The sequence below is a fragment of the Malus sylvestris genome, chromosome 7 (genome assembly GCF_916048215.2).
Source record: "Malus sylvestris chromosome 7, drMalSylv7.2, whole genome shotgun sequence".
Taxonomy (NCBI): domain Eukaryota; kingdom Viridiplantae; phylum Streptophyta; class Magnoliopsida; order Rosales; family Rosaceae; genus Malus; species Malus sylvestris.
In genome coordinates this window covers 29,693,725-29,711,728 of record NC_062266.1, presented here as the reverse complement: position 1 = coordinate 29,711,728, position 18,004 = coordinate 29,693,725, and the positions used below count along the sequence as shown (strand labels likewise).

The following is an 18,004-nucleotide window of genomic DNA, read 5'->3' as shown; positions in this document are numbered from 1 at the left end:
CGTCTTTGTGACGTGTGAAATTATCCTAAACTCGATTGGTTAGCATGTAACACAAACTCATTTGTATATTACGGATATGACCCGATAAAACTTGGTTGTAACACTTAATTTTTCCATCGCACAAAAATTCGTCGCCCCAAAAGAAAAAGAGAACCCTAACCACAAACTAGATCTGAGAGTATTGTGCAAAATCCGTCCACAAACAAAAAAAAAACATCCACATCCTCACCTGCAAGGATGGTCACAAAACTCTCAGATCTGTACGGTTTTGTGACCTTCCTTGCAGGTGAGGATGTGGATGCTTTGTGAGAAAGACAGCTGTGGAAGGTGCAGGAGGGTGGGAAAGAGGCTAGGAGGAGGAGAGGAGAGGGTGTCGCCAGCCTAAGCCATAGCAAGGGCCAACGGCGCCGTTGAAGCCAGAGTTTGGTGCTCCTTCAGAGAGAGGTTAGTTTGGTGCCCCTTATTGCTCCTTTTTCCTTTTGAAGGGGAGAATTAAGAAAATCGAATTGATTGTAGCTTTTTAGGGTTTTTTCACAAATGTGCTGTATCGTTATTTATAGGATTAATAGAAGTTCCGGACCCATTAAGGTCTCTTGTGTTATATAATTATGGGTTATATGATTATTTGCATGTGGTTTTACTTTTTGTCCAACTATTTTCAAATTTAATATCTCAATATATGCAAGGAAAAGAAGAAGTAACATTTTAATGAGATGGCGCCATTACTCATTAGACAAATAAGTAACAATAGTCTTTATGCACGTGCAAAAGACATTTTTTGAATTACGGTGCATTACGTGCTACTTACACATTTTATTACAGGCAGTCGGCACTACGTGCCCCCTAAAGATCTTTTATGTGTGTCCAAAGTCCAAACCACATGTTTGGCAATTGTCTCATTTTTTAATTAAGGGATCAATTTTTCTTACAGAAAGTATGAAACAATCTTGTTGCATTATGAGAAGGTTTGAACTAAATGAATAATATTATATTATGCTAGAAGAAACCCGTGGATATTCCACGTAATAGTGAGATACTAATTTTTTTTTTTAAAACATTGTTTTCATGACTAAATTACCCCTGCATTATTTTGGGCTGTTTTTGAACCTTTTTGTTTGGGGATATTTTTGTCCAATTTTTTTTTGGTAAAACCTATGACTCCAAAAGGACTTGGATCCTCTCCTGAGCTAATGGAGAGGATCCTCCTTACCACTAATCATGGGCCGTTGGATTTTTATCCAACGGCTACAAACAAGGGGGTCCCTTTAAAGTTATAATAATTATAACCGTTGGATAAAAATCCAACGGTCCATGATTAGTGGTCAGGAGGATCCTCTCCATTAGCTCAGGAGAGGATCCAAATCCGACTCCAAAAGGGTCTTCCGGCTTTATATATAAAAGATTTTCAATGAGAAGATGCCATAAGATAAGATAAATAAGAGCAATGCTTGAGTCAGTTCGTCCACGTGCGAGTGCGTGAGCGGGTAAGGATATGTTATTGCATCCAGATTTAAAAATAATAGGACCTTTGTGACTCTCTAATAATAGAAAACTTGCATAATTATGAATTGTATAACTCACAATTATTTTGTATGGATTTCATGCCTTTTACGTGAAAGTTCATAGCCAAGGACGGAGCTAGAAAAAAAATTTAGTGGGGGCAACCCGAAAATCAACTAAAAAATCCTTATTATAGTATAGCTTATACCCAATATGATAATAGGGATGATTTCAAATGATAAGAAAAATATTAATAGATGATTACGCGGGAGTGAGGTTTTTCGGTTTGAATGACGGAACAAGAGCACTTTTGGTCATATAATATTTGATATGGAGTATACACAGTATGAAAGTATGTTGGATACTATATACATATATTTTCTTTAAAAATAACGCGTGTGTATTATGTAATTGTAATCTGCAACTTAACAAACGAACCGCTTGAGTGGGGGCATATGCCCCCAGTAAGCCTTCATTGGCTCCGTCCATGTTCATAGCATTGCACCGAACTCGTAAAAATTGTATAACTAAGCTTTTTTCTAAATGAATTAATTGGTTAACAAAATTTTATCATTTTAAAATCATAGATTTTCTTTAAATACAACGAGATATTTACACTAAGGGGTGAAAAATAAATTTGTGTTAAATTTTTTATTTATGAGATTCAAACATACTACCTCACTTATAAGTGAAAATAAATATCAATAGATCGTGTATTAATATTCAACTATTGGTACGAAAAAAAATATAGTGAGTCCACACATTTTCCCATGAACAAACGAAGATAGATATATGATATGTACAAAGTGAATGAGAATAGATTTTGCTAGACCAAATAATCACATTCAACATTAGTTGAATTTAGTTCTAAATTAAATTCCTTAAATTATTAACATTTAGCCAATATGAATACAAAAAAACACACTTGTTATAACTTTAAATTACAAATGTATTTAAAGCCCAAAAACGATTGTATTGGGTGCATGCACATACTTTGACCATACTGGCAAATACAACTCTTACCGTAATTCCAAATATAGATATGTATAGGGAAAAACATATGTGAAAATGTTTCTCATTGCAAATGATGTTGAAAACTACGATTTTCCTATCTGTTTTTATCATTCAATCTAGTGACATTTCTTTTTCGACGTTAGAAGTATTTCAATAACAAAATTCAAACTTCATGTTCTAGTACCAATAACTAGTACACACAACGATTAATTACTCAATACACTCGACACACTGTACTTAGCTGTAAAAACGTATGTTTGACCGAACCTAGAACTAGGTTGAAATTATTTAAATTTGGTGAGCAAAAAATGTTTTGAAATTCCAAAAAGATATCCTTTCTTCTTATCTAGGACTAGGACCAATACTTAACGTCAGATACCTAATTAGGCACCAAAAATCCTATCGTGATTTGCATAAATAACCCTCAACGGAGACCCACCAAAGACTCACTAGTCACTATAACACCCTAACCCCCCCCCCCCCTCTTCTCTCTCTCTCTCTCTCCCCATCATGTGGTCGCCATGGCTGAAATCACCGAGCAGGGTGCACACAAATAAACCAGCGCGGTCACAGAGGAGCTTTTCCTGCTCATCCTTCAAAGATATCCAAAACCTCTGCAAACCCGAACCCGAATCCGAGGTCCTAAGCCCGCGGAGCTCTTCCATTTTGCACCGGGTCAAAATATCCACCTCAGTCCTTCAGTTGTGGGCCCACCGAAACGCGACTCCACCAGACGCCGACCAGCGCGTGGTAATCTACTACACCAGCCTCCGCGTCGTCCGCAGGACCTTCGAGGACTGCAAAGCCGTCCGATCCATTCTCCGTGGATTTCGCGTCCCCATCGACGAGCGAGATCTGTCTATGGACGGGAAGTTCCTGGACGAGCTGCAGGCGATTACGGGGAACAAGACTCTGACTCTGCCGATGGTTTTCATTGGCGGGCTCTTCATTGGTGGGGCCGAGGAGGTCAAACAGCTCCACGACATAGGAGAATTGAAGAGGCTGATTGAACGGCTACCAGTGGTAGACTCCAGAGCGTGCGATTTGTGTGGAGGGCTGAGATTTGTTCTCTGTCAGACGTGTGATGGGAGCCATAAGGTCTATTTTGAGAAGATTGGGTTTAAACCTTGTACCGTATGCAACGTCAACGGTCTGATTATGTGCCCTTCGTGTGCTCCGGTGCGGCGGCGGCACAGAGAATTCTAGATTTCAAATTTTCCCCATTTGATTAATTAAGTGAACTGAAACAAAAAAAAATTAGAACACAGTTTGTGTTTTTTTTGGGTGTTAATTTGCTTAGTTTTGGGGAATATGAATGTGATGAGTAATTGAACTTATAATTTTTATTCTATCTAGCTAATTAAGTTGGAATTTTGTTAGTTTTGGGGAAGATCGAATTGTCCTGTTCGATTTTTTTTGTTCAATGAAATTCTCTTTATTTTATGCAAAGAACAACTACAACCAAATTTTGTTTTATTAAGTGAGATCGGCGGTATGAATTTTAGAATACTGATGCGCTCGGCTTTACACTAAGACTTCTGTTAACTTTAAGTACTTCATATCTTTTCTTAAAGTTTATTCCATGATTTCCTAAGTTTTCTGGAGCCTTCGGGCTGGTTTGGTATTACTGTGCTTTGAAAAAAAATTGTTTATGTGGTGCTGTGAGAATAAGCTCATATTTGCTGCTTCATGTTTTCAACTTTTTTTTCGCCCAAAACTGTGAAAATAAATTGTTTTTAAGTGTTTACCAAACACATTTTTGAGCTCAGCTTTTTTTTATACCCACTTTTATAAAAACACCTCAGTACCAAACCAGTACTTCATCTCATAGGTTCATTTTCAATCGAAGTATCTATAGGTCTTCGGTTCATGTGTCCAAACTATTTTAACTGATTTTCTCTTATCTTATTTTTAATTACGGTCACTCATACGTTACCTTAATTATCTTTAATGAAACATTCTCATCCCCGCTACACTTTTTGTTACTTTATGACCGCGCAAGATTCCATATTATAAAAAATTGTTGATCTTATTACCCTCCTATAAAGTCAATTTCTTTTATGCACAAAATTAACATTTGTAAAAAAAAAGTTTGAATTTGTTGTTTTTGTCGGAATTCCTATATCCAATGTAAATGGGTAGTGAATTGCCTTCAAATTAAAGTGAAAAATATCAACATTGTACAAGAAGTTGTATGTTTGATTCATTCCTCTCCTCTCTAATATTGCTTCTTTAATCTCTTCATTTCAAAGATATCAAGAGCTATTCAAAGACATCTTTTGTGTGCAAATCAAAAGTGCCTGAGAGTGTAGTAAGATGATAGTGTCTAAAATTTAAGAAGACGTTGGTACGTCACTTAAAATTTGTAAGAAAAATGTTTGAATTTGTTGCTTTTGTCGGAATCCTATTTCCAATGTAAACGGGTAGTGAATTGCCTTCAAATGAAAGTGAAAAATATCAACATTGTACAAGAAGTTGTATGTTTGATTCATTCCTTTCCTCTCTAATATTGCTTCTTTAATCTCTTCATTACAAAGATATCAAGAGCTATTCAAAGACATCTTTTGTGTGCAAATCAAAAGCGCTTGAGAGTGTAGCAAGATGATAGTGTCTAGAATTTAAGAAGGCATTGGTGTGTCACTTAGTATTACGGTCTAGTAATATTCCTCTTCACTTGTAAGTGAGAGGTCTTAGATTCGATTCTCATCAAAGGCGAATTTGAACCACATTATTGTTCGCCCATTGTGAGGCTAAACTCACCTCTTTTTTTTTTTTTAATATAGACAATATCTTTTGTTTAAAAAATAAAAACAGTGTTGGTGCGGTCAAAATTGGATTTTTAATTCAATGAATGAAGACATTGGATAAATAAAGTAAATGAGGCTATATTGTGTTCGGTAAGATACGCAATTCATATATTACCAAAAGGGGTGTGATATCCACATTCCACACACCCTATTTTACTTCTCACACATCTTTTTAATTTTCGGCCGTTGGATCGGATAAATTAAAGAATATCAACGGACATAAATTATCAAGGGGTATATGAGAAGTAAAATGAGATATGTGGATAACACACCCCTTACCAAAACTGCACCAAACGTTTCGGACTTTTAAAAAATCATCCAAATTATCCTTTTTTGGGAAATCCTACCAACTACCAAAGTGTTTAGTAATTATCTTTCCTTTTTCTTTTCTTAATTTTCTAACATACTCGATATGTTTTAAAATATTACACAACTTAACATAATTTACACACACAAAAAATATATTACGTCAAACAGGTGGATCCTGTAAATAATGATATAATCACAACAATTATCAAAAAGTTTGTCAACTCAATTTTGTATCTAATTAGAACCTTCTCCATTTATAATGCATGAGATATCTAATGCTAGTGAAAACTGCCGAGCACTTGGACTAGAGAATGCAACTGAGAAACGCAATGACTGAAAGCATTTTTAGAGAATATTTTTTTGTTCTAAAAACACTTAAAGTGATTTTTACAAGAAACACCAGTTGTATGTTTATTGCATAAAATATTTTAAGTGTTTTTCTAAAATTAATTTGATTTTTTACTAAAGATTGGTTCAAAATACGTTTTCACAAAAAGTGTCTTCATCCATTTTAAAAACTGTTTTGGACGAGCTCTTAGCTTCTCAAACGAGACAACTGAAGCTAAAAAAAAGAATCATACAACATACACATTTCAAGTGTCATCTTGTTTGAAATTTCATTAAATTTTCCTATAAAAGAATGAGAAATTAGGTTTTCATCCTTTTTTTTGCTACCCCATTGATTAAAATTTTATTCCTTTTCAATTTTTTTATCAAGGTTCTTAGGTTTTAATAAATGTCATTAATTATTTCAATAATAACATATTTTTTATTTCTAAATATATTCATTGAGTGTTAGAAATGTTACATTTGATATATTTATATTTATGGCTAAATTTTTTATCATATATTTTTATTTTTAGTTTGTACCCATTTTTAATTTGCAACCTTTTTTTTTAATTTGTACCAATTTTCTTTTCAGTTTTAATTTGTACCCATATATTAATTTCTTTTTATGCCCATATTTTTAAAGTTTTATTTGTGACATCTCACATCGTCCAGGAGAGTGATCCTTAAATGTATATTCACATCCCTACCTAGCACGAGGCCTTTTGGGAGCTCACTGGCTTCGGGTTCCGTTGGAACTCCGAAGTTAAGCGAGAAGGAGGCCAGAGCACTCCCAGGATGGGTGACCCACTGGGAAGTTGCTCGTGAGTTCCAAAAAACAAAACCGTGAGGAAATGGTAAGCCCAAAGTGGACAATATCGTGCTATGGTGATGGAGCAGTCCCGGGATGTGATGGACCCGGGCCGGGATGTGACAAATGGTATCAGAGCCAATCCTTGGCCGGAAATGTGCTGACGAGGATGTCAGGCCCCTAAGGGGATGGATTGTGACATCACACATCGCCCAGGGGAGTGATCCTTAAATGTATATTCTCATCCTTACCTAACACGAGGCATTTTGGGAGCTCACTGGCTTTGGGTTCCGTCGGAATTCCGAAGTTAAGCGAGAATGAGGCCAGAGCACTCCCAAGATGGGTGACCCACTGGGAAGTAGCTCGTGAGTTCCCAAAAACAAAATCGTGAGGGAATGGTAAGCCCAAAGCGAACAATATCATGCTACGGTAGTGGAACGGGCCTGGGGCGGGATGTGACATTATTTGTATTTGTACCCATATTTTTTAATTTATTTGTACCCATTTTTAATTTTGCTAAATGTACCCATGCTAATCATATGTATTTATTTTATGTTTTAAAATATATCAGTAGTTATTTTTAAAAATATGTTGATAATTATGTGGGTACATTATTTTCTTGCTATAATTTTGTGAAGAACAATATTATTCTAATATTTATTTTTAAGTATTACTCTAATATGTTGATAATTTGTGAAGAACAATATTACTCTAATATTTATTATATTTTAAAAATATTTTTGAATTTGTTTAAATTTCATAATTTGGGGGACATTAAATCATAAATGCATGAGTTAAATCTCTTAAATGATATTAAAGACCTTGATCAAAATATTTAAACAAATAAGGTTTCAGTCTAACAATTAGTTTGATTAGGGACAGAACCAAAATGACCCTAAAAAGAATTATACATCAACAAAGCTAGTATTGAACTTTTAACCAAAAAAATGAAATTCTCAATGGGTTAAACCAGTTAAATTACGATTTATTATTAATTTAGGATCCTTTCATATCCATTTTAATTAAAATTTTGTATGAAGTTGAGATTTTAACGTATTTAATATGGTTGTATTCCTCATCAAGCTAGAAACGCTCTTTTGTATGGTTCTAGAAGTCTCTGGTGTTACTGATGCCTCTCATTAAACTAAATACATTTTTAACTAAAAAAAAGGTTTAATACCCAAATAAGAAACCATAGAAATAGGAAAGATTTAGTATTGGGCTAATGGCCTTCACGTAGTGGCAGTTGGCATGCAACTTAGTAGCTCCCACGTCCGACAAGATTAGCCTGTGTCGTCAAATATACCATATAAACCAATAACCTATAAATACCATCCCATCCAATCGCTCTTCATCCAACCCGGCTTTTCTGCTAAGCACTTTTAAAATAAGCTCCGGCAGTCCTTTCCCTAACCCCCAAGAAATGGCAAGCAGGAGCTTCATAATCTCCATCTCCTCGCTCCTCCTCATCTCCCTCTCCTTCCCATCCGCAACCGCCAGCGACTACTCCCCGGAAACCCCCGAGCAACCGGAGAAAGTGGTGGTGGAAGGCGTGGTGTACTGCCAGAGCTGTGACCGCTACGGAACATCGTCCTTGGCCGGGGCCGAGCCGATTCCTTCGGCGAAAATCAGCGTCATCTGCAAGAACCACAAGGGCCAAGTCAGCTTCTACAAGTCTTTTGTGGCGGACGTTAAAGGCTACTTCTACGCACAGCTTGAAGGGTTTAAAGTTGGACAACATCTTTTGGACCATCCACTCCATGGATGCAAGGTGAAGCTTGTTTCTTCTCCCCTGGCAAAGTGCAGTGAGCTCACCAATGTGAATTACGGGCTCTATGGCACCCCGCTTCGTTACGAGGACAAGAGGTTGTCGGGGAGGAACTATGAGGCTGTTGTGTATGCTGCAGGGCCTCTGGCTTTCCGTCCTTCTTATTGCCCTACTACTCACTCTTGATTCGGAACACCGGGTTTTCACTGATTAATTTTCATCCTAAAGTTAACCTTTGCTACTTCTGTTTTCCATTTTTTTTCAATTTGTTTTGAAAATGTTACGGTGTCTGAAAATTTGTTTTGTTTCTTGAATAAACTGGTTTTGTACTGCAAAGTGATGGAATTACATGTTTCATTTATTTCTTTATCCGTTCTTTGTAAGATAAACTATGGGATGTGGGAAAGTTAAAGCACCTGACAGTGAGTGATTGATTTAAGATATCGTCATCGTGGCTTCCTAGATTTCCCAAGTGCCCGAAAGTTCTCATTTTTTGGAATCTATAGAAAATAGGGGACAAAATTCATGATTGTAGGCACAAATAGATCAAACTAAAATTGGAAAGTAGGATAGCACAAATCTGTTTACTTTAAGATTTCCAAAATTCAAGTACAATGGATGAATGAGGAAGTAAAGCAACACAGCTCAATACATTCGCTACAACAACAAACCCGAAAATCTGCAGCACGCACACACTTAGCAGTTGGAATTGAAGGAAAAATTTTGTCCTAGCTAAGAACAAGTATGAACATTTGAATACACATGCAAGCTATTAACACTTTAAAGTAGGCATGCATCCAAAAACAATTCATAAAACCCATGACTTTCAAAGCCTAGTATATGGTGAACCAAAATAAACTCTTTAACAACATTAAAGAGAAGTAAAGATTTAGTGATTCTTTACCCTTGAAGCTCATCCTTGATTACACAAAGGATTCACCCAAGTGGAGGGCCTTCAAGTCACCTCCAAGCTCCTTGAATCCTCCTTGTGTTTTCCTCCCTTTAGTGCTCCTTTGATGATTTGAGGAAAAAGGATTTGTTCTCCAAAACACCAAAAGCTTGATGTCTCTAAGTCTCTTCACCAAGGATGTATCTTGTGAAGATGATATGGATGACTAAGGAAAGAAGAGATTGCTAGATGTCCCTCCCCTTAGTGGCCGGCCTCCTTAGAAGAAAATGGAGAAAATGTTTCACCCAATTTCAACAAGAAGAACCCTAATTAGAAAATAGCTATAAAGTTGTATTTATAACCTTTTCTTTGGTGAGTGGCAAACTTGTAATTAAGCAAACTTTGCCCATCCACCCTAATGGCCGGCCATCCTTTGTTATTGGGCTAATTTGCCCATTTTGTTTTAGTTGTCATACAACTTAAACATAATGGGCCTTGTGGACCAAAACGCTTTTGGGCCCCGAAACCCAAAACCAACATATAAGCCCAATACGAACCTTTCGTATAATTAATTAACTAATTAATTAATATTGACCATTCTTCAATTAAACCATTTAATTGCTTATCCATCTCATTTAATTTCTTCACATACATCCTTACTCGGTGTACGATCCATTAGGTTCTATTTAGCGAGGCAGTGGGCGATGTTACTCTTAACGATCGATTGTGAATTGAAACCACATTTCAATTCTCCCTTTTTGTTGATTAGTGTTTGCTAACCATTAGGGCTTCCACAAACCATGAGTGACGCCTAGCAGCATATCATGATTACCCGAGCTAAGTAGAATTGGTTGGAGAACCTATCCAGTTACAACTACAATGCAATACGATCATTCTCTAATACAATACTCTTAATCACATTGTTTAAGTGATAGTTTGTTTCATGTCTACTATCCAATGTGATACTTTCCTATATGATTCCCTTGAATATGATTTGGAACAAACTTCCTAAGTCATATTCATTTGCTTTGGCCAAAGACTTTAGAATCATATCTTAGAGTATTCTCCCTCCACCATGGAAGGTTAGAGATCCCTTGTTGTGCATTCATATGCCTACATGACTAGATAGCTTGACCCCAACAATGCCGTGGACACTCCAAAGGAATGCCGTTGACAGGATCAAAGATCAAGGACCTAATCATTAGACATCGATGATGCCTCAGGTCAAAGGACTACTTTGCATATTGCAACCTTAGAGTTCATACATGACATGTATGTTCGAACTCTCTTTTGATCGTCGTTTAGTGAACTCGAGTACTCTTTCGAGCACCTATGTGTTTGTCTTAGTGTCCAACACCAAATGACTTGAGACTAGTTATACTCACGATTGAGTCAACATAACACATACTAGCCTTAGCGGATTGTCAATGCCCAATTAGCAATCATATGGCTAGGAACGTTTTAGGAATGAACATAAGAGAAAGGTCTCGATAATCTAACTCATTAGATCACTTATCTCTTAGAACAAATACATTCCTTGGATTCCCTTATTGCTTAAACACATGATACAATAAATAGTGATTAACAATAAGATTTGCCCTTCATTAAACATATAAAAGTTTAATACAATAAGTATTCCAAAAAGCTATTACATCAAATGAGTGGCTTTGTGGGCATACTTCCAACAATCTCCCACTTGCACTCAAAGCCACCTTCCCATGTATCTAATACCCATCTTTTCCATATGACGGTCAAGCTGGATCTGAGACATTGGCTTTGTCAGTGGATCTGCTACGTTATCAGCTGAAGCAACTTTGAGGATGTTGATTTTCCCCTCGGCAGCATATCTTCTAATGATATTGAAGCGTCTGTCAATATGCTTGTTCTTTTGATGTGCCCTGGGTTCCTTGGCTTGAGCTATCGCCCTACTATTATCACAGTACAAAGTTACTGGTGATGTAATGGTTGGAACCACCCCAAGTTCAGTGATGAACTTCTTCATCCAGAACGCTTCTTTGCCGGCTTCAGCTGCAGCGACATATTCAGCCTCTGTCGTGGAATCAGCAATTACACTTTGCTTCTTGCTTTTCCAACTGACAGCCCCACCATTCAGAGTGAATACATATCCGGAGTTAGAACTTCTATCATCGACGTCAGATTGGAAATCTGCGTCTGTATAGCCTTCCACTCGCAACTCTGATGCTCCTCCATACACGAGGAACATGTCCTTAGTTCTTCTTAAGTACTTAAGGACCGTCTTGACAGCTCCCCAGTGTTCTGATCCTGGGTTAGATTGATATCGACTAGTAATGTTCACAGCATATGCAATATCTGGCCTTGTGCATATCATGGCATACATGAGACTTCCTATGGCTGAAGCATAAGGAATACAACTCATTTGCCGTATCTCTTCAGGAGTTTTAGGTTCCATGGATTTAGAAAGGTGAATTCCATGTCCAACAGGAAGAAAACTTTTCTTAGATTGTTCCATCTGGAACCTACTTAGCACCTTATCAATGTACATAGATTGGGATAATCTAATTAATTTTCTGGATCTATCACGATAGAGCTTTATCCCAAGTACATAAGATGCATCTCCCAAATCTTTCATGTGGAAGGTTTTGGACAACCACACTTTTACAGAAGAAAGTACTGCAGTGTCATTCCCGAATAGTAATATGTCATCTACATATAACACTAGGAATACAACTGCATCCCCAACGACCTTTTGATAAACACAATTGTCGTCTTCGTTTTGAGTAAAACCAAACGTTTTGATCTCATTGTCGAAACGAATGTTCCAGCTCCTGGAGGCTTGCTTAAGTCCATAAATGGACCTTTGAAGCTTGCATACCTTAGTCTTTTCAGACTTGGACACGAAACCCTCGGGTTGAGTCATATAGAGCTCTTCCTCTAGGTAGCCGTTCAGAAAGGCCGTCTTCACGTCCATTTGCCATATCTCATAATCATGGTACGCAGCTATCGCAAGCAAAATCCGAATGGACTTAATCATGGCTACAGGAGAGAAAGTTTCTTCATAGTCAATCCCTTCTCTTTGCCTGTAACCCTTGGCTACTAATCTAGCCTTATAAGTCTCCACGTTCCCATCAACGCCTATCTTCCTCTTGAAGATCCATTTGTTTCCAACAGGTACAATACCTTCTGGATGGTCTACAAGAGTCCAGACCTGATTTTGATACATGGAATCCATCTCGGATTTCATGGCCTCTTGCCATCTCTTTGAATCAATGTCGGACATTGCTTCAGTGTAGTCTCTAGGGTCCTCCTTTGTTTCATTGTCACCTAGAAGGTACAATTCATCAAAGTCATTGTCTAAGCCATACCTCTTAGGTGGCTTACTAACCCGTTCAGATCTACGTGGAGCTAGGGGTTCAGGAACAGGGTTGTCATCTTGTTGAGTGCTGGTTTGTGGTTCATCATTAATCTCATTAATTTCTTTCAATTCTATCGTTTTCTCACTACTTCCATTGAGAACGAATTCATCTTCAAGGAATATAGCAGTTCTGGCGACAAAGACTTTCTTGTCGTCAGGGTTATAGAATTCGTATCCCAAAGTCTGTTTGGAATACCCCACAAAATAGCACTTAACAGATCTTGCTTCAAGCTTGTCAGCTTCAAGCCTTTTAACGTAAGCCGGACAACCCCAAATCCTAATATGATTAAGATTTGTGCTTTTGCCATGCCATATCTCATATGGCGTTTGTGAAACTGACTTGGAAGGTACTCTATTAAGCAAGTAAGTTGCTGTATATAGAGCGTATCCCCAGAATGATACTGGTAGATTAGCAGAACTCATCATAGAACAAACCATGTTCATCAAGGTTCGATTTCTCCGTTCAGAAACTCCGTTATGCTGAGGAGTTCCTGGTGGAGTCCACTGTGATACTATTCCACACTCTTTGAGATAATCTAGGAACTCGTTACTCAGATATTCACCCCATCGATCTGATCTTAGGGTCTTTATCTGTTTCCCAGTTTGCTTCTCAACTTCATTCTTGAATTCTTTGAACCTTTCAAAGGATTCTGACTTGTACTTCATAAGATACACATAGCCAAACCGAAAGTGATCGTCGATGAATGTGATATAGTAGGAGAAGCCTCCTCTCGACGTAGTAGACATAGGTCCACATACGTCAGTGTGGATTAACCCTAGAATTTCAGTGGCACGTTCTCCTTTTCCAGTAAATGGAGATTTGGTCATCTTACCTTTCAAGCAACATTCACAAGTACCCATTTGGTCATTACCTAATGGGCGAATATATCCGTCTTTCGACATCTTGCGAATCTTATCAAGGTTCAGATGTCCAAGTTTAAGATGCCACATCTTTTCTTGGTTAACTTCTTCTCTAGCCCTTTTGGGTTTTGAGGTATTCCCGCTCTCAATACAGTGCATCCCACTATTCGTCTCTAGGTGAAAAAGTCCCTCTATCATATTACCATGAGAGATAATACGACCGTTCAAGTATAAAGTGCAACTCATTTTGTCAAACAATACTGAGTGCCCATCTCGTAAAAGCTTAGAGATAGAAATCAAATTCTTTATACATGAAGGAAAATATAAACAATTTTTAAGTTACAGGACTTCCCCAGAGGGTAGGTTAAGCATGTAGGTGCCTATTGCTTTTGCAGAGATTTTAGTGCCGTTCCCAACTCGCACAACCATCTTCTCATTGCGCAGTGTCCTGCTCCCAGCTAGTCCCTGCAACGTATTGCAGATATGTTGACTAGCGCCTGAATCAAATATCCAGGAATTGGAGCTCACTGTAAAAGCACTCTCTATGACATAAATAGTCTCTTCAAAAGTTCGTGTCATAAGGCTCGCAATGCGCACCCTGTATTTCTTCTTCCAACGTTCATCCTTTCCACAATGAAAGCATGTTCCTTTGGATTTCTTTGCCTTCTTCTTATGCAACCTTTTCCTCATCATTGCATTCTCACTCCCACTGTCCCTTTTGAAACCTTTTTCAAATTTACAGCACATGTCGATCATCTCTTTCAAAGAATGATCGAATATATTCACTTTATAGTTTACAATAAACTTAGTGAAATTATCCGAGAGAGATGCAAGGAAAAAGTCTTGGGCCATTTTCCCATCGATGGAAGTTCCTAAACTTTTAAGATCCTTAAATATCTTTTCCATCTTTTGTCCATGTTTATGGACCGATGCCCCCTTTGCCATCTTGGCATTCATTAGACTACAAACATTTGAGAATCGTACATTACTAGTCTCAATGTCATGCATCTTATGCAAACTTTCAACCATGGCACAAGAAGTGTCCATGTGCTTATGTAGCTTCACAAGCTCCTCACTAAGTGAAGTGAGGATTAAGCATTTGGCTTGTAAGTCATCCTCATAGTGTCTAACATAATTTTGACACTCCTCCTTTGAAGCTAGTTTCGTAGGAGGTACATGAGGAGGGGATTGCTTAAGCACATACAATTTGTCTTTCACCTTTGAGACATTCTCAATATGGCGATACCAAGCAAGGAAATGTTGGCCCTTAAGGCCCCTTTTGTCAAGTATAATGGTGGGTATAATTTTAGGCATGTCGTTCACTACATAACATAACAGAAATCGTATTAGATTGTTTGTTTAAAACTATTTGATTGGGTCTTTGAATCAAATAGTACCACCCACTATTTTTGGCAAATTCCACATCCCTCAATAGAATTCGAGAGTTATATTGAACTCTTAGCGGGTTATGGGAGACTCACCATTACCAAGCCCACCTCAGAAGAACTCCATATTGGCTAGCAACAATAATGATGAGAGAGTACGCTTACTCATTTGCAACAACCTCTTGCAATTACCCATCTAGTTTGGCCTCTAGAGAATGATGCCTCAGAAGAACTCCATATTGGCACCATTGCACTTAGTTAAGTCATTCCCACCATGCTAGTTCAAGTAGGGGTTCAAGAATGGCCTCAGAAGAACTCCATATTGGCCACACTCGTTGCCTACTTTCACTTCATCATATGTTTATGGGCTTCTCCTGAATGTAAGCACATACTTTGCATACCCCAGAACTAGACGAATACGGTGTATGAGTCACAAACGATTGAAGCCCACCACGGTGGAAGGCCTACGAAGAGATGTTCAAAGCATCTCTCGCTTATCAACTTAATATTCGGTTTTGAGGGAGTAGTTTTGGGCTACATCAAAACATTTTAATCACATTAAAAGAACTTGGGCCTATCACAACCATTGGTCCAAGTTAATATGAATTAGTAGCATATAATACTCCCACTGTTTCGTTGAAACAAGCGAGACTATATGGAACTACTAACGAATGCATTGCATCCTCATATGGACTATGTAGTCATATTAGGTCTTAGGATGATTATGAACCGATCGATTTGATCCAAACGAGCCTTGTGTTGGACCTTGGGTTTAAGGTAGATAGTTGTTGATTTTAGTTACGCGTTTAATCTAATTAAACCGTTATTTCCTATTGGGCGTTGGACCCAACTATTCCATTTGCATACATTTAAACAAAAAGGAATACATGAAATAATAAGAAGGGCTTATGCCCTTTTACAACATAAATCAAATGATGGACTTATGTCCATTTACAACAAATTGAATTAATCAAATTACATTCAAATCTACACTACTAAAACCCAAACATTCATAATGTATATCGGCCAATCACATAGCTCAATTATCGTGGCCTTTGGTTCATAATCACCCTTTTCTTAATCAATCATATTAACCAAGAAAACAACTTTAAACAATTGGTTTTTGGATCCATAGAATTGATTTAAATGAAACTAAATGAAATGAAAATCCAATTCTCATTAAAGAGACAAAACAATTTTGTTCTCATTTTATTTGGGCCAAAAGGAAACTATGACCACAACAATTGGGCCATAATGCAAATACAAAAACTTTTGGGGTCACTTTGAAAAAATACAAAAGTCCACAACTTCATGTAATTTCAACTAGAGCCCAAAATTTTAATAATGTAAAAACATCATTAAAATATCAAAACAATTTGTCCTTTAGAGTTTTAGGGCCTAAACGTAAAAACGTAAACTTTTGGGCCAAAATGCAAAAAACACAAAAGTATCAAAACTTTATGTTAATTGCACAAAAGGCCCCAAAAGGACCCCCACTAGGGGTGGCCGGCCATTTGGAGTGAACAAGTGAAAAATTTAAATTTTTGAAAAAGTTTTTGCAAGTAGATTAAAGTACTTAAGCAAGTGGATTGGTTGGTGAAGAAAGTCTTTGCAAACTTTAAAGACTTGTAAGAAAATGTAAGAAAATGTAAGAAAATGTTTTGTAAACATTAATGACATTTTCCTTTCTTCACCCTTAAGTTATAATACAAAATTAATAAACCAAAACTTTATGAAAAACATAAAACCTTTAAATCAAAACTTCAAAACTTTTTGTTCTTGGCAAGAACTTCAAGAACATGAAGAACAAACATGAAAAACTCATAATAGCTCCATGGATGTTTTCATTCACCAAAACTCAATTTTTCACCACTCAAAAGAGGGCTAATATCCTAGGGTACTTAGGGGTTCCAAAAGTCACCTTAAAACCATTTTAACAAGACAAACATGAACCCAAAAAGTCACCCTAAGGATTTGGCCGAATTTCCCAAAACTCATGGCACCAAATTTTAGTTCCAATATTCATGCTTAAATGAAATACATCTACAACATTTGAGATGCTAAATTTTCTAGCAAAATTTATATATTCAAAAGCAAGAACAAAGCTTGTAACATTTACAACATTTAAATCACAAAATATGAACATCACAAAACCCAAAAGGATTCACCATACACTAGGCCTAGGCTCTGATACCACTTGAAGGAAAAATTTTGTCCTAGCTAAGAACAAGTATGAACATTTGAATACACATGCAAGCTATTAACACTTTAAAGTAGGCATGCATCCAAAAACAATTCATAAAACCCATGACTTTCAAAGCCTAGTATATGGTGAACCAAAATAAACTCTTTAACAACATTAAAGAGAAGTAAAGATTTAGTGATTCTTTACCCTTGAAGCTCATCCTTGATTACACAAGGGATTCACCCAAGTGGAGGGCCTTCAAGTCACCTTCAAGCTCCTTGAATCCTCCTTGTGTTTTCCTCCCTTTAGTGCTCCTTTGATGATTTGAGGAAAAATGATTTGTTCTCCAAAACACCAAAAGCTTGATGTCTCTAAGTCTCTTCACCAAGGATGTATCTTGTGAAGATGATATGGATGACTAAGGAAAGAAGAGATTGCTAGATGTCCCTCCCCTTAGTGGCCGGCCTCCTTAGAAGAAAATGGAGAAAATGTTTCACCCAATTTCAACAAGAAGAACCCTAATTAGAAAATAGCTATAAAGTTGTATTTATAACCTTTTCTTTGGTGAGTGGCAAACTTGTAATTAAGCAAACTTTGCCCATCCACCCTAATGGCCGGCCATCCTTTGTTATTGGGCTAATTTGCCCATTTTGTTTTAGTTGTCATACAACTTAAACATAATGGGCCTTGTGGACCAAAACGCTTTTGGGCCCCGAAACCCAAAACCAACATATAAGCCCAATACGAACCTTTC

At 37.2% G+C, this 18,004-nt stretch overlaps 2 protein-coding genes across 2 annotated transcripts; both read left to right on the top strand.

Moving 5' to 3' along the window:
* The first annotated feature begins 3,006 nt into the window (after window positions 1–3,006).
* Window positions 3,007–3,914, top strand: LOC126629602 (uncharacterized protein At5g39865-like). The gene has a single exon (XM_050299680.1). It carries the CDS (start codon window positions 3,025–3,027, stop codon window positions 3,718–3,720), a length of 696 nt encoding a protein of 231 aa, XP_050155637.1. The 5' UTR covers window positions 3,007–3,024; the 3' UTR covers window positions 3,721–3,914.
* A 4,200-nt stretch (window positions 3,915–8,114) lies between these two features.
* On the top strand, window positions 8,115–8,905 carry LOC126629687 (non-classical arabinogalactan protein 30). The gene has a single exon (XM_050299784.1). It carries the CDS (start codon window positions 8,192–8,194, stop codon window positions 8,720–8,722), a length of 531 nt encoding a protein of 176 aa, XP_050155741.1. The 5' UTR covers window positions 8,115–8,191; the 3' UTR covers window positions 8,723–8,905.
* The last annotated feature ends 9,099 nt before the right edge of the window (window positions 8,906–18,004 follow it).

What these genes read in the sequence shown, in the direction of transcription:
- LOC126629687 (XM_050299784.1), top strand. Translation starts at nt 8,192, where the DNA reads ATGGCAAGCAGGAGCTTCATAATCTCCATCTCCTCGCTCCTCCTCATC.
- LOC126629602 (XM_050299680.1), top strand. Translation starts at nt 3,025, where the DNA reads ATGTGGTCGCCATGGCTGAAATCACCGAGCAGGGTGCACACAAATAAA.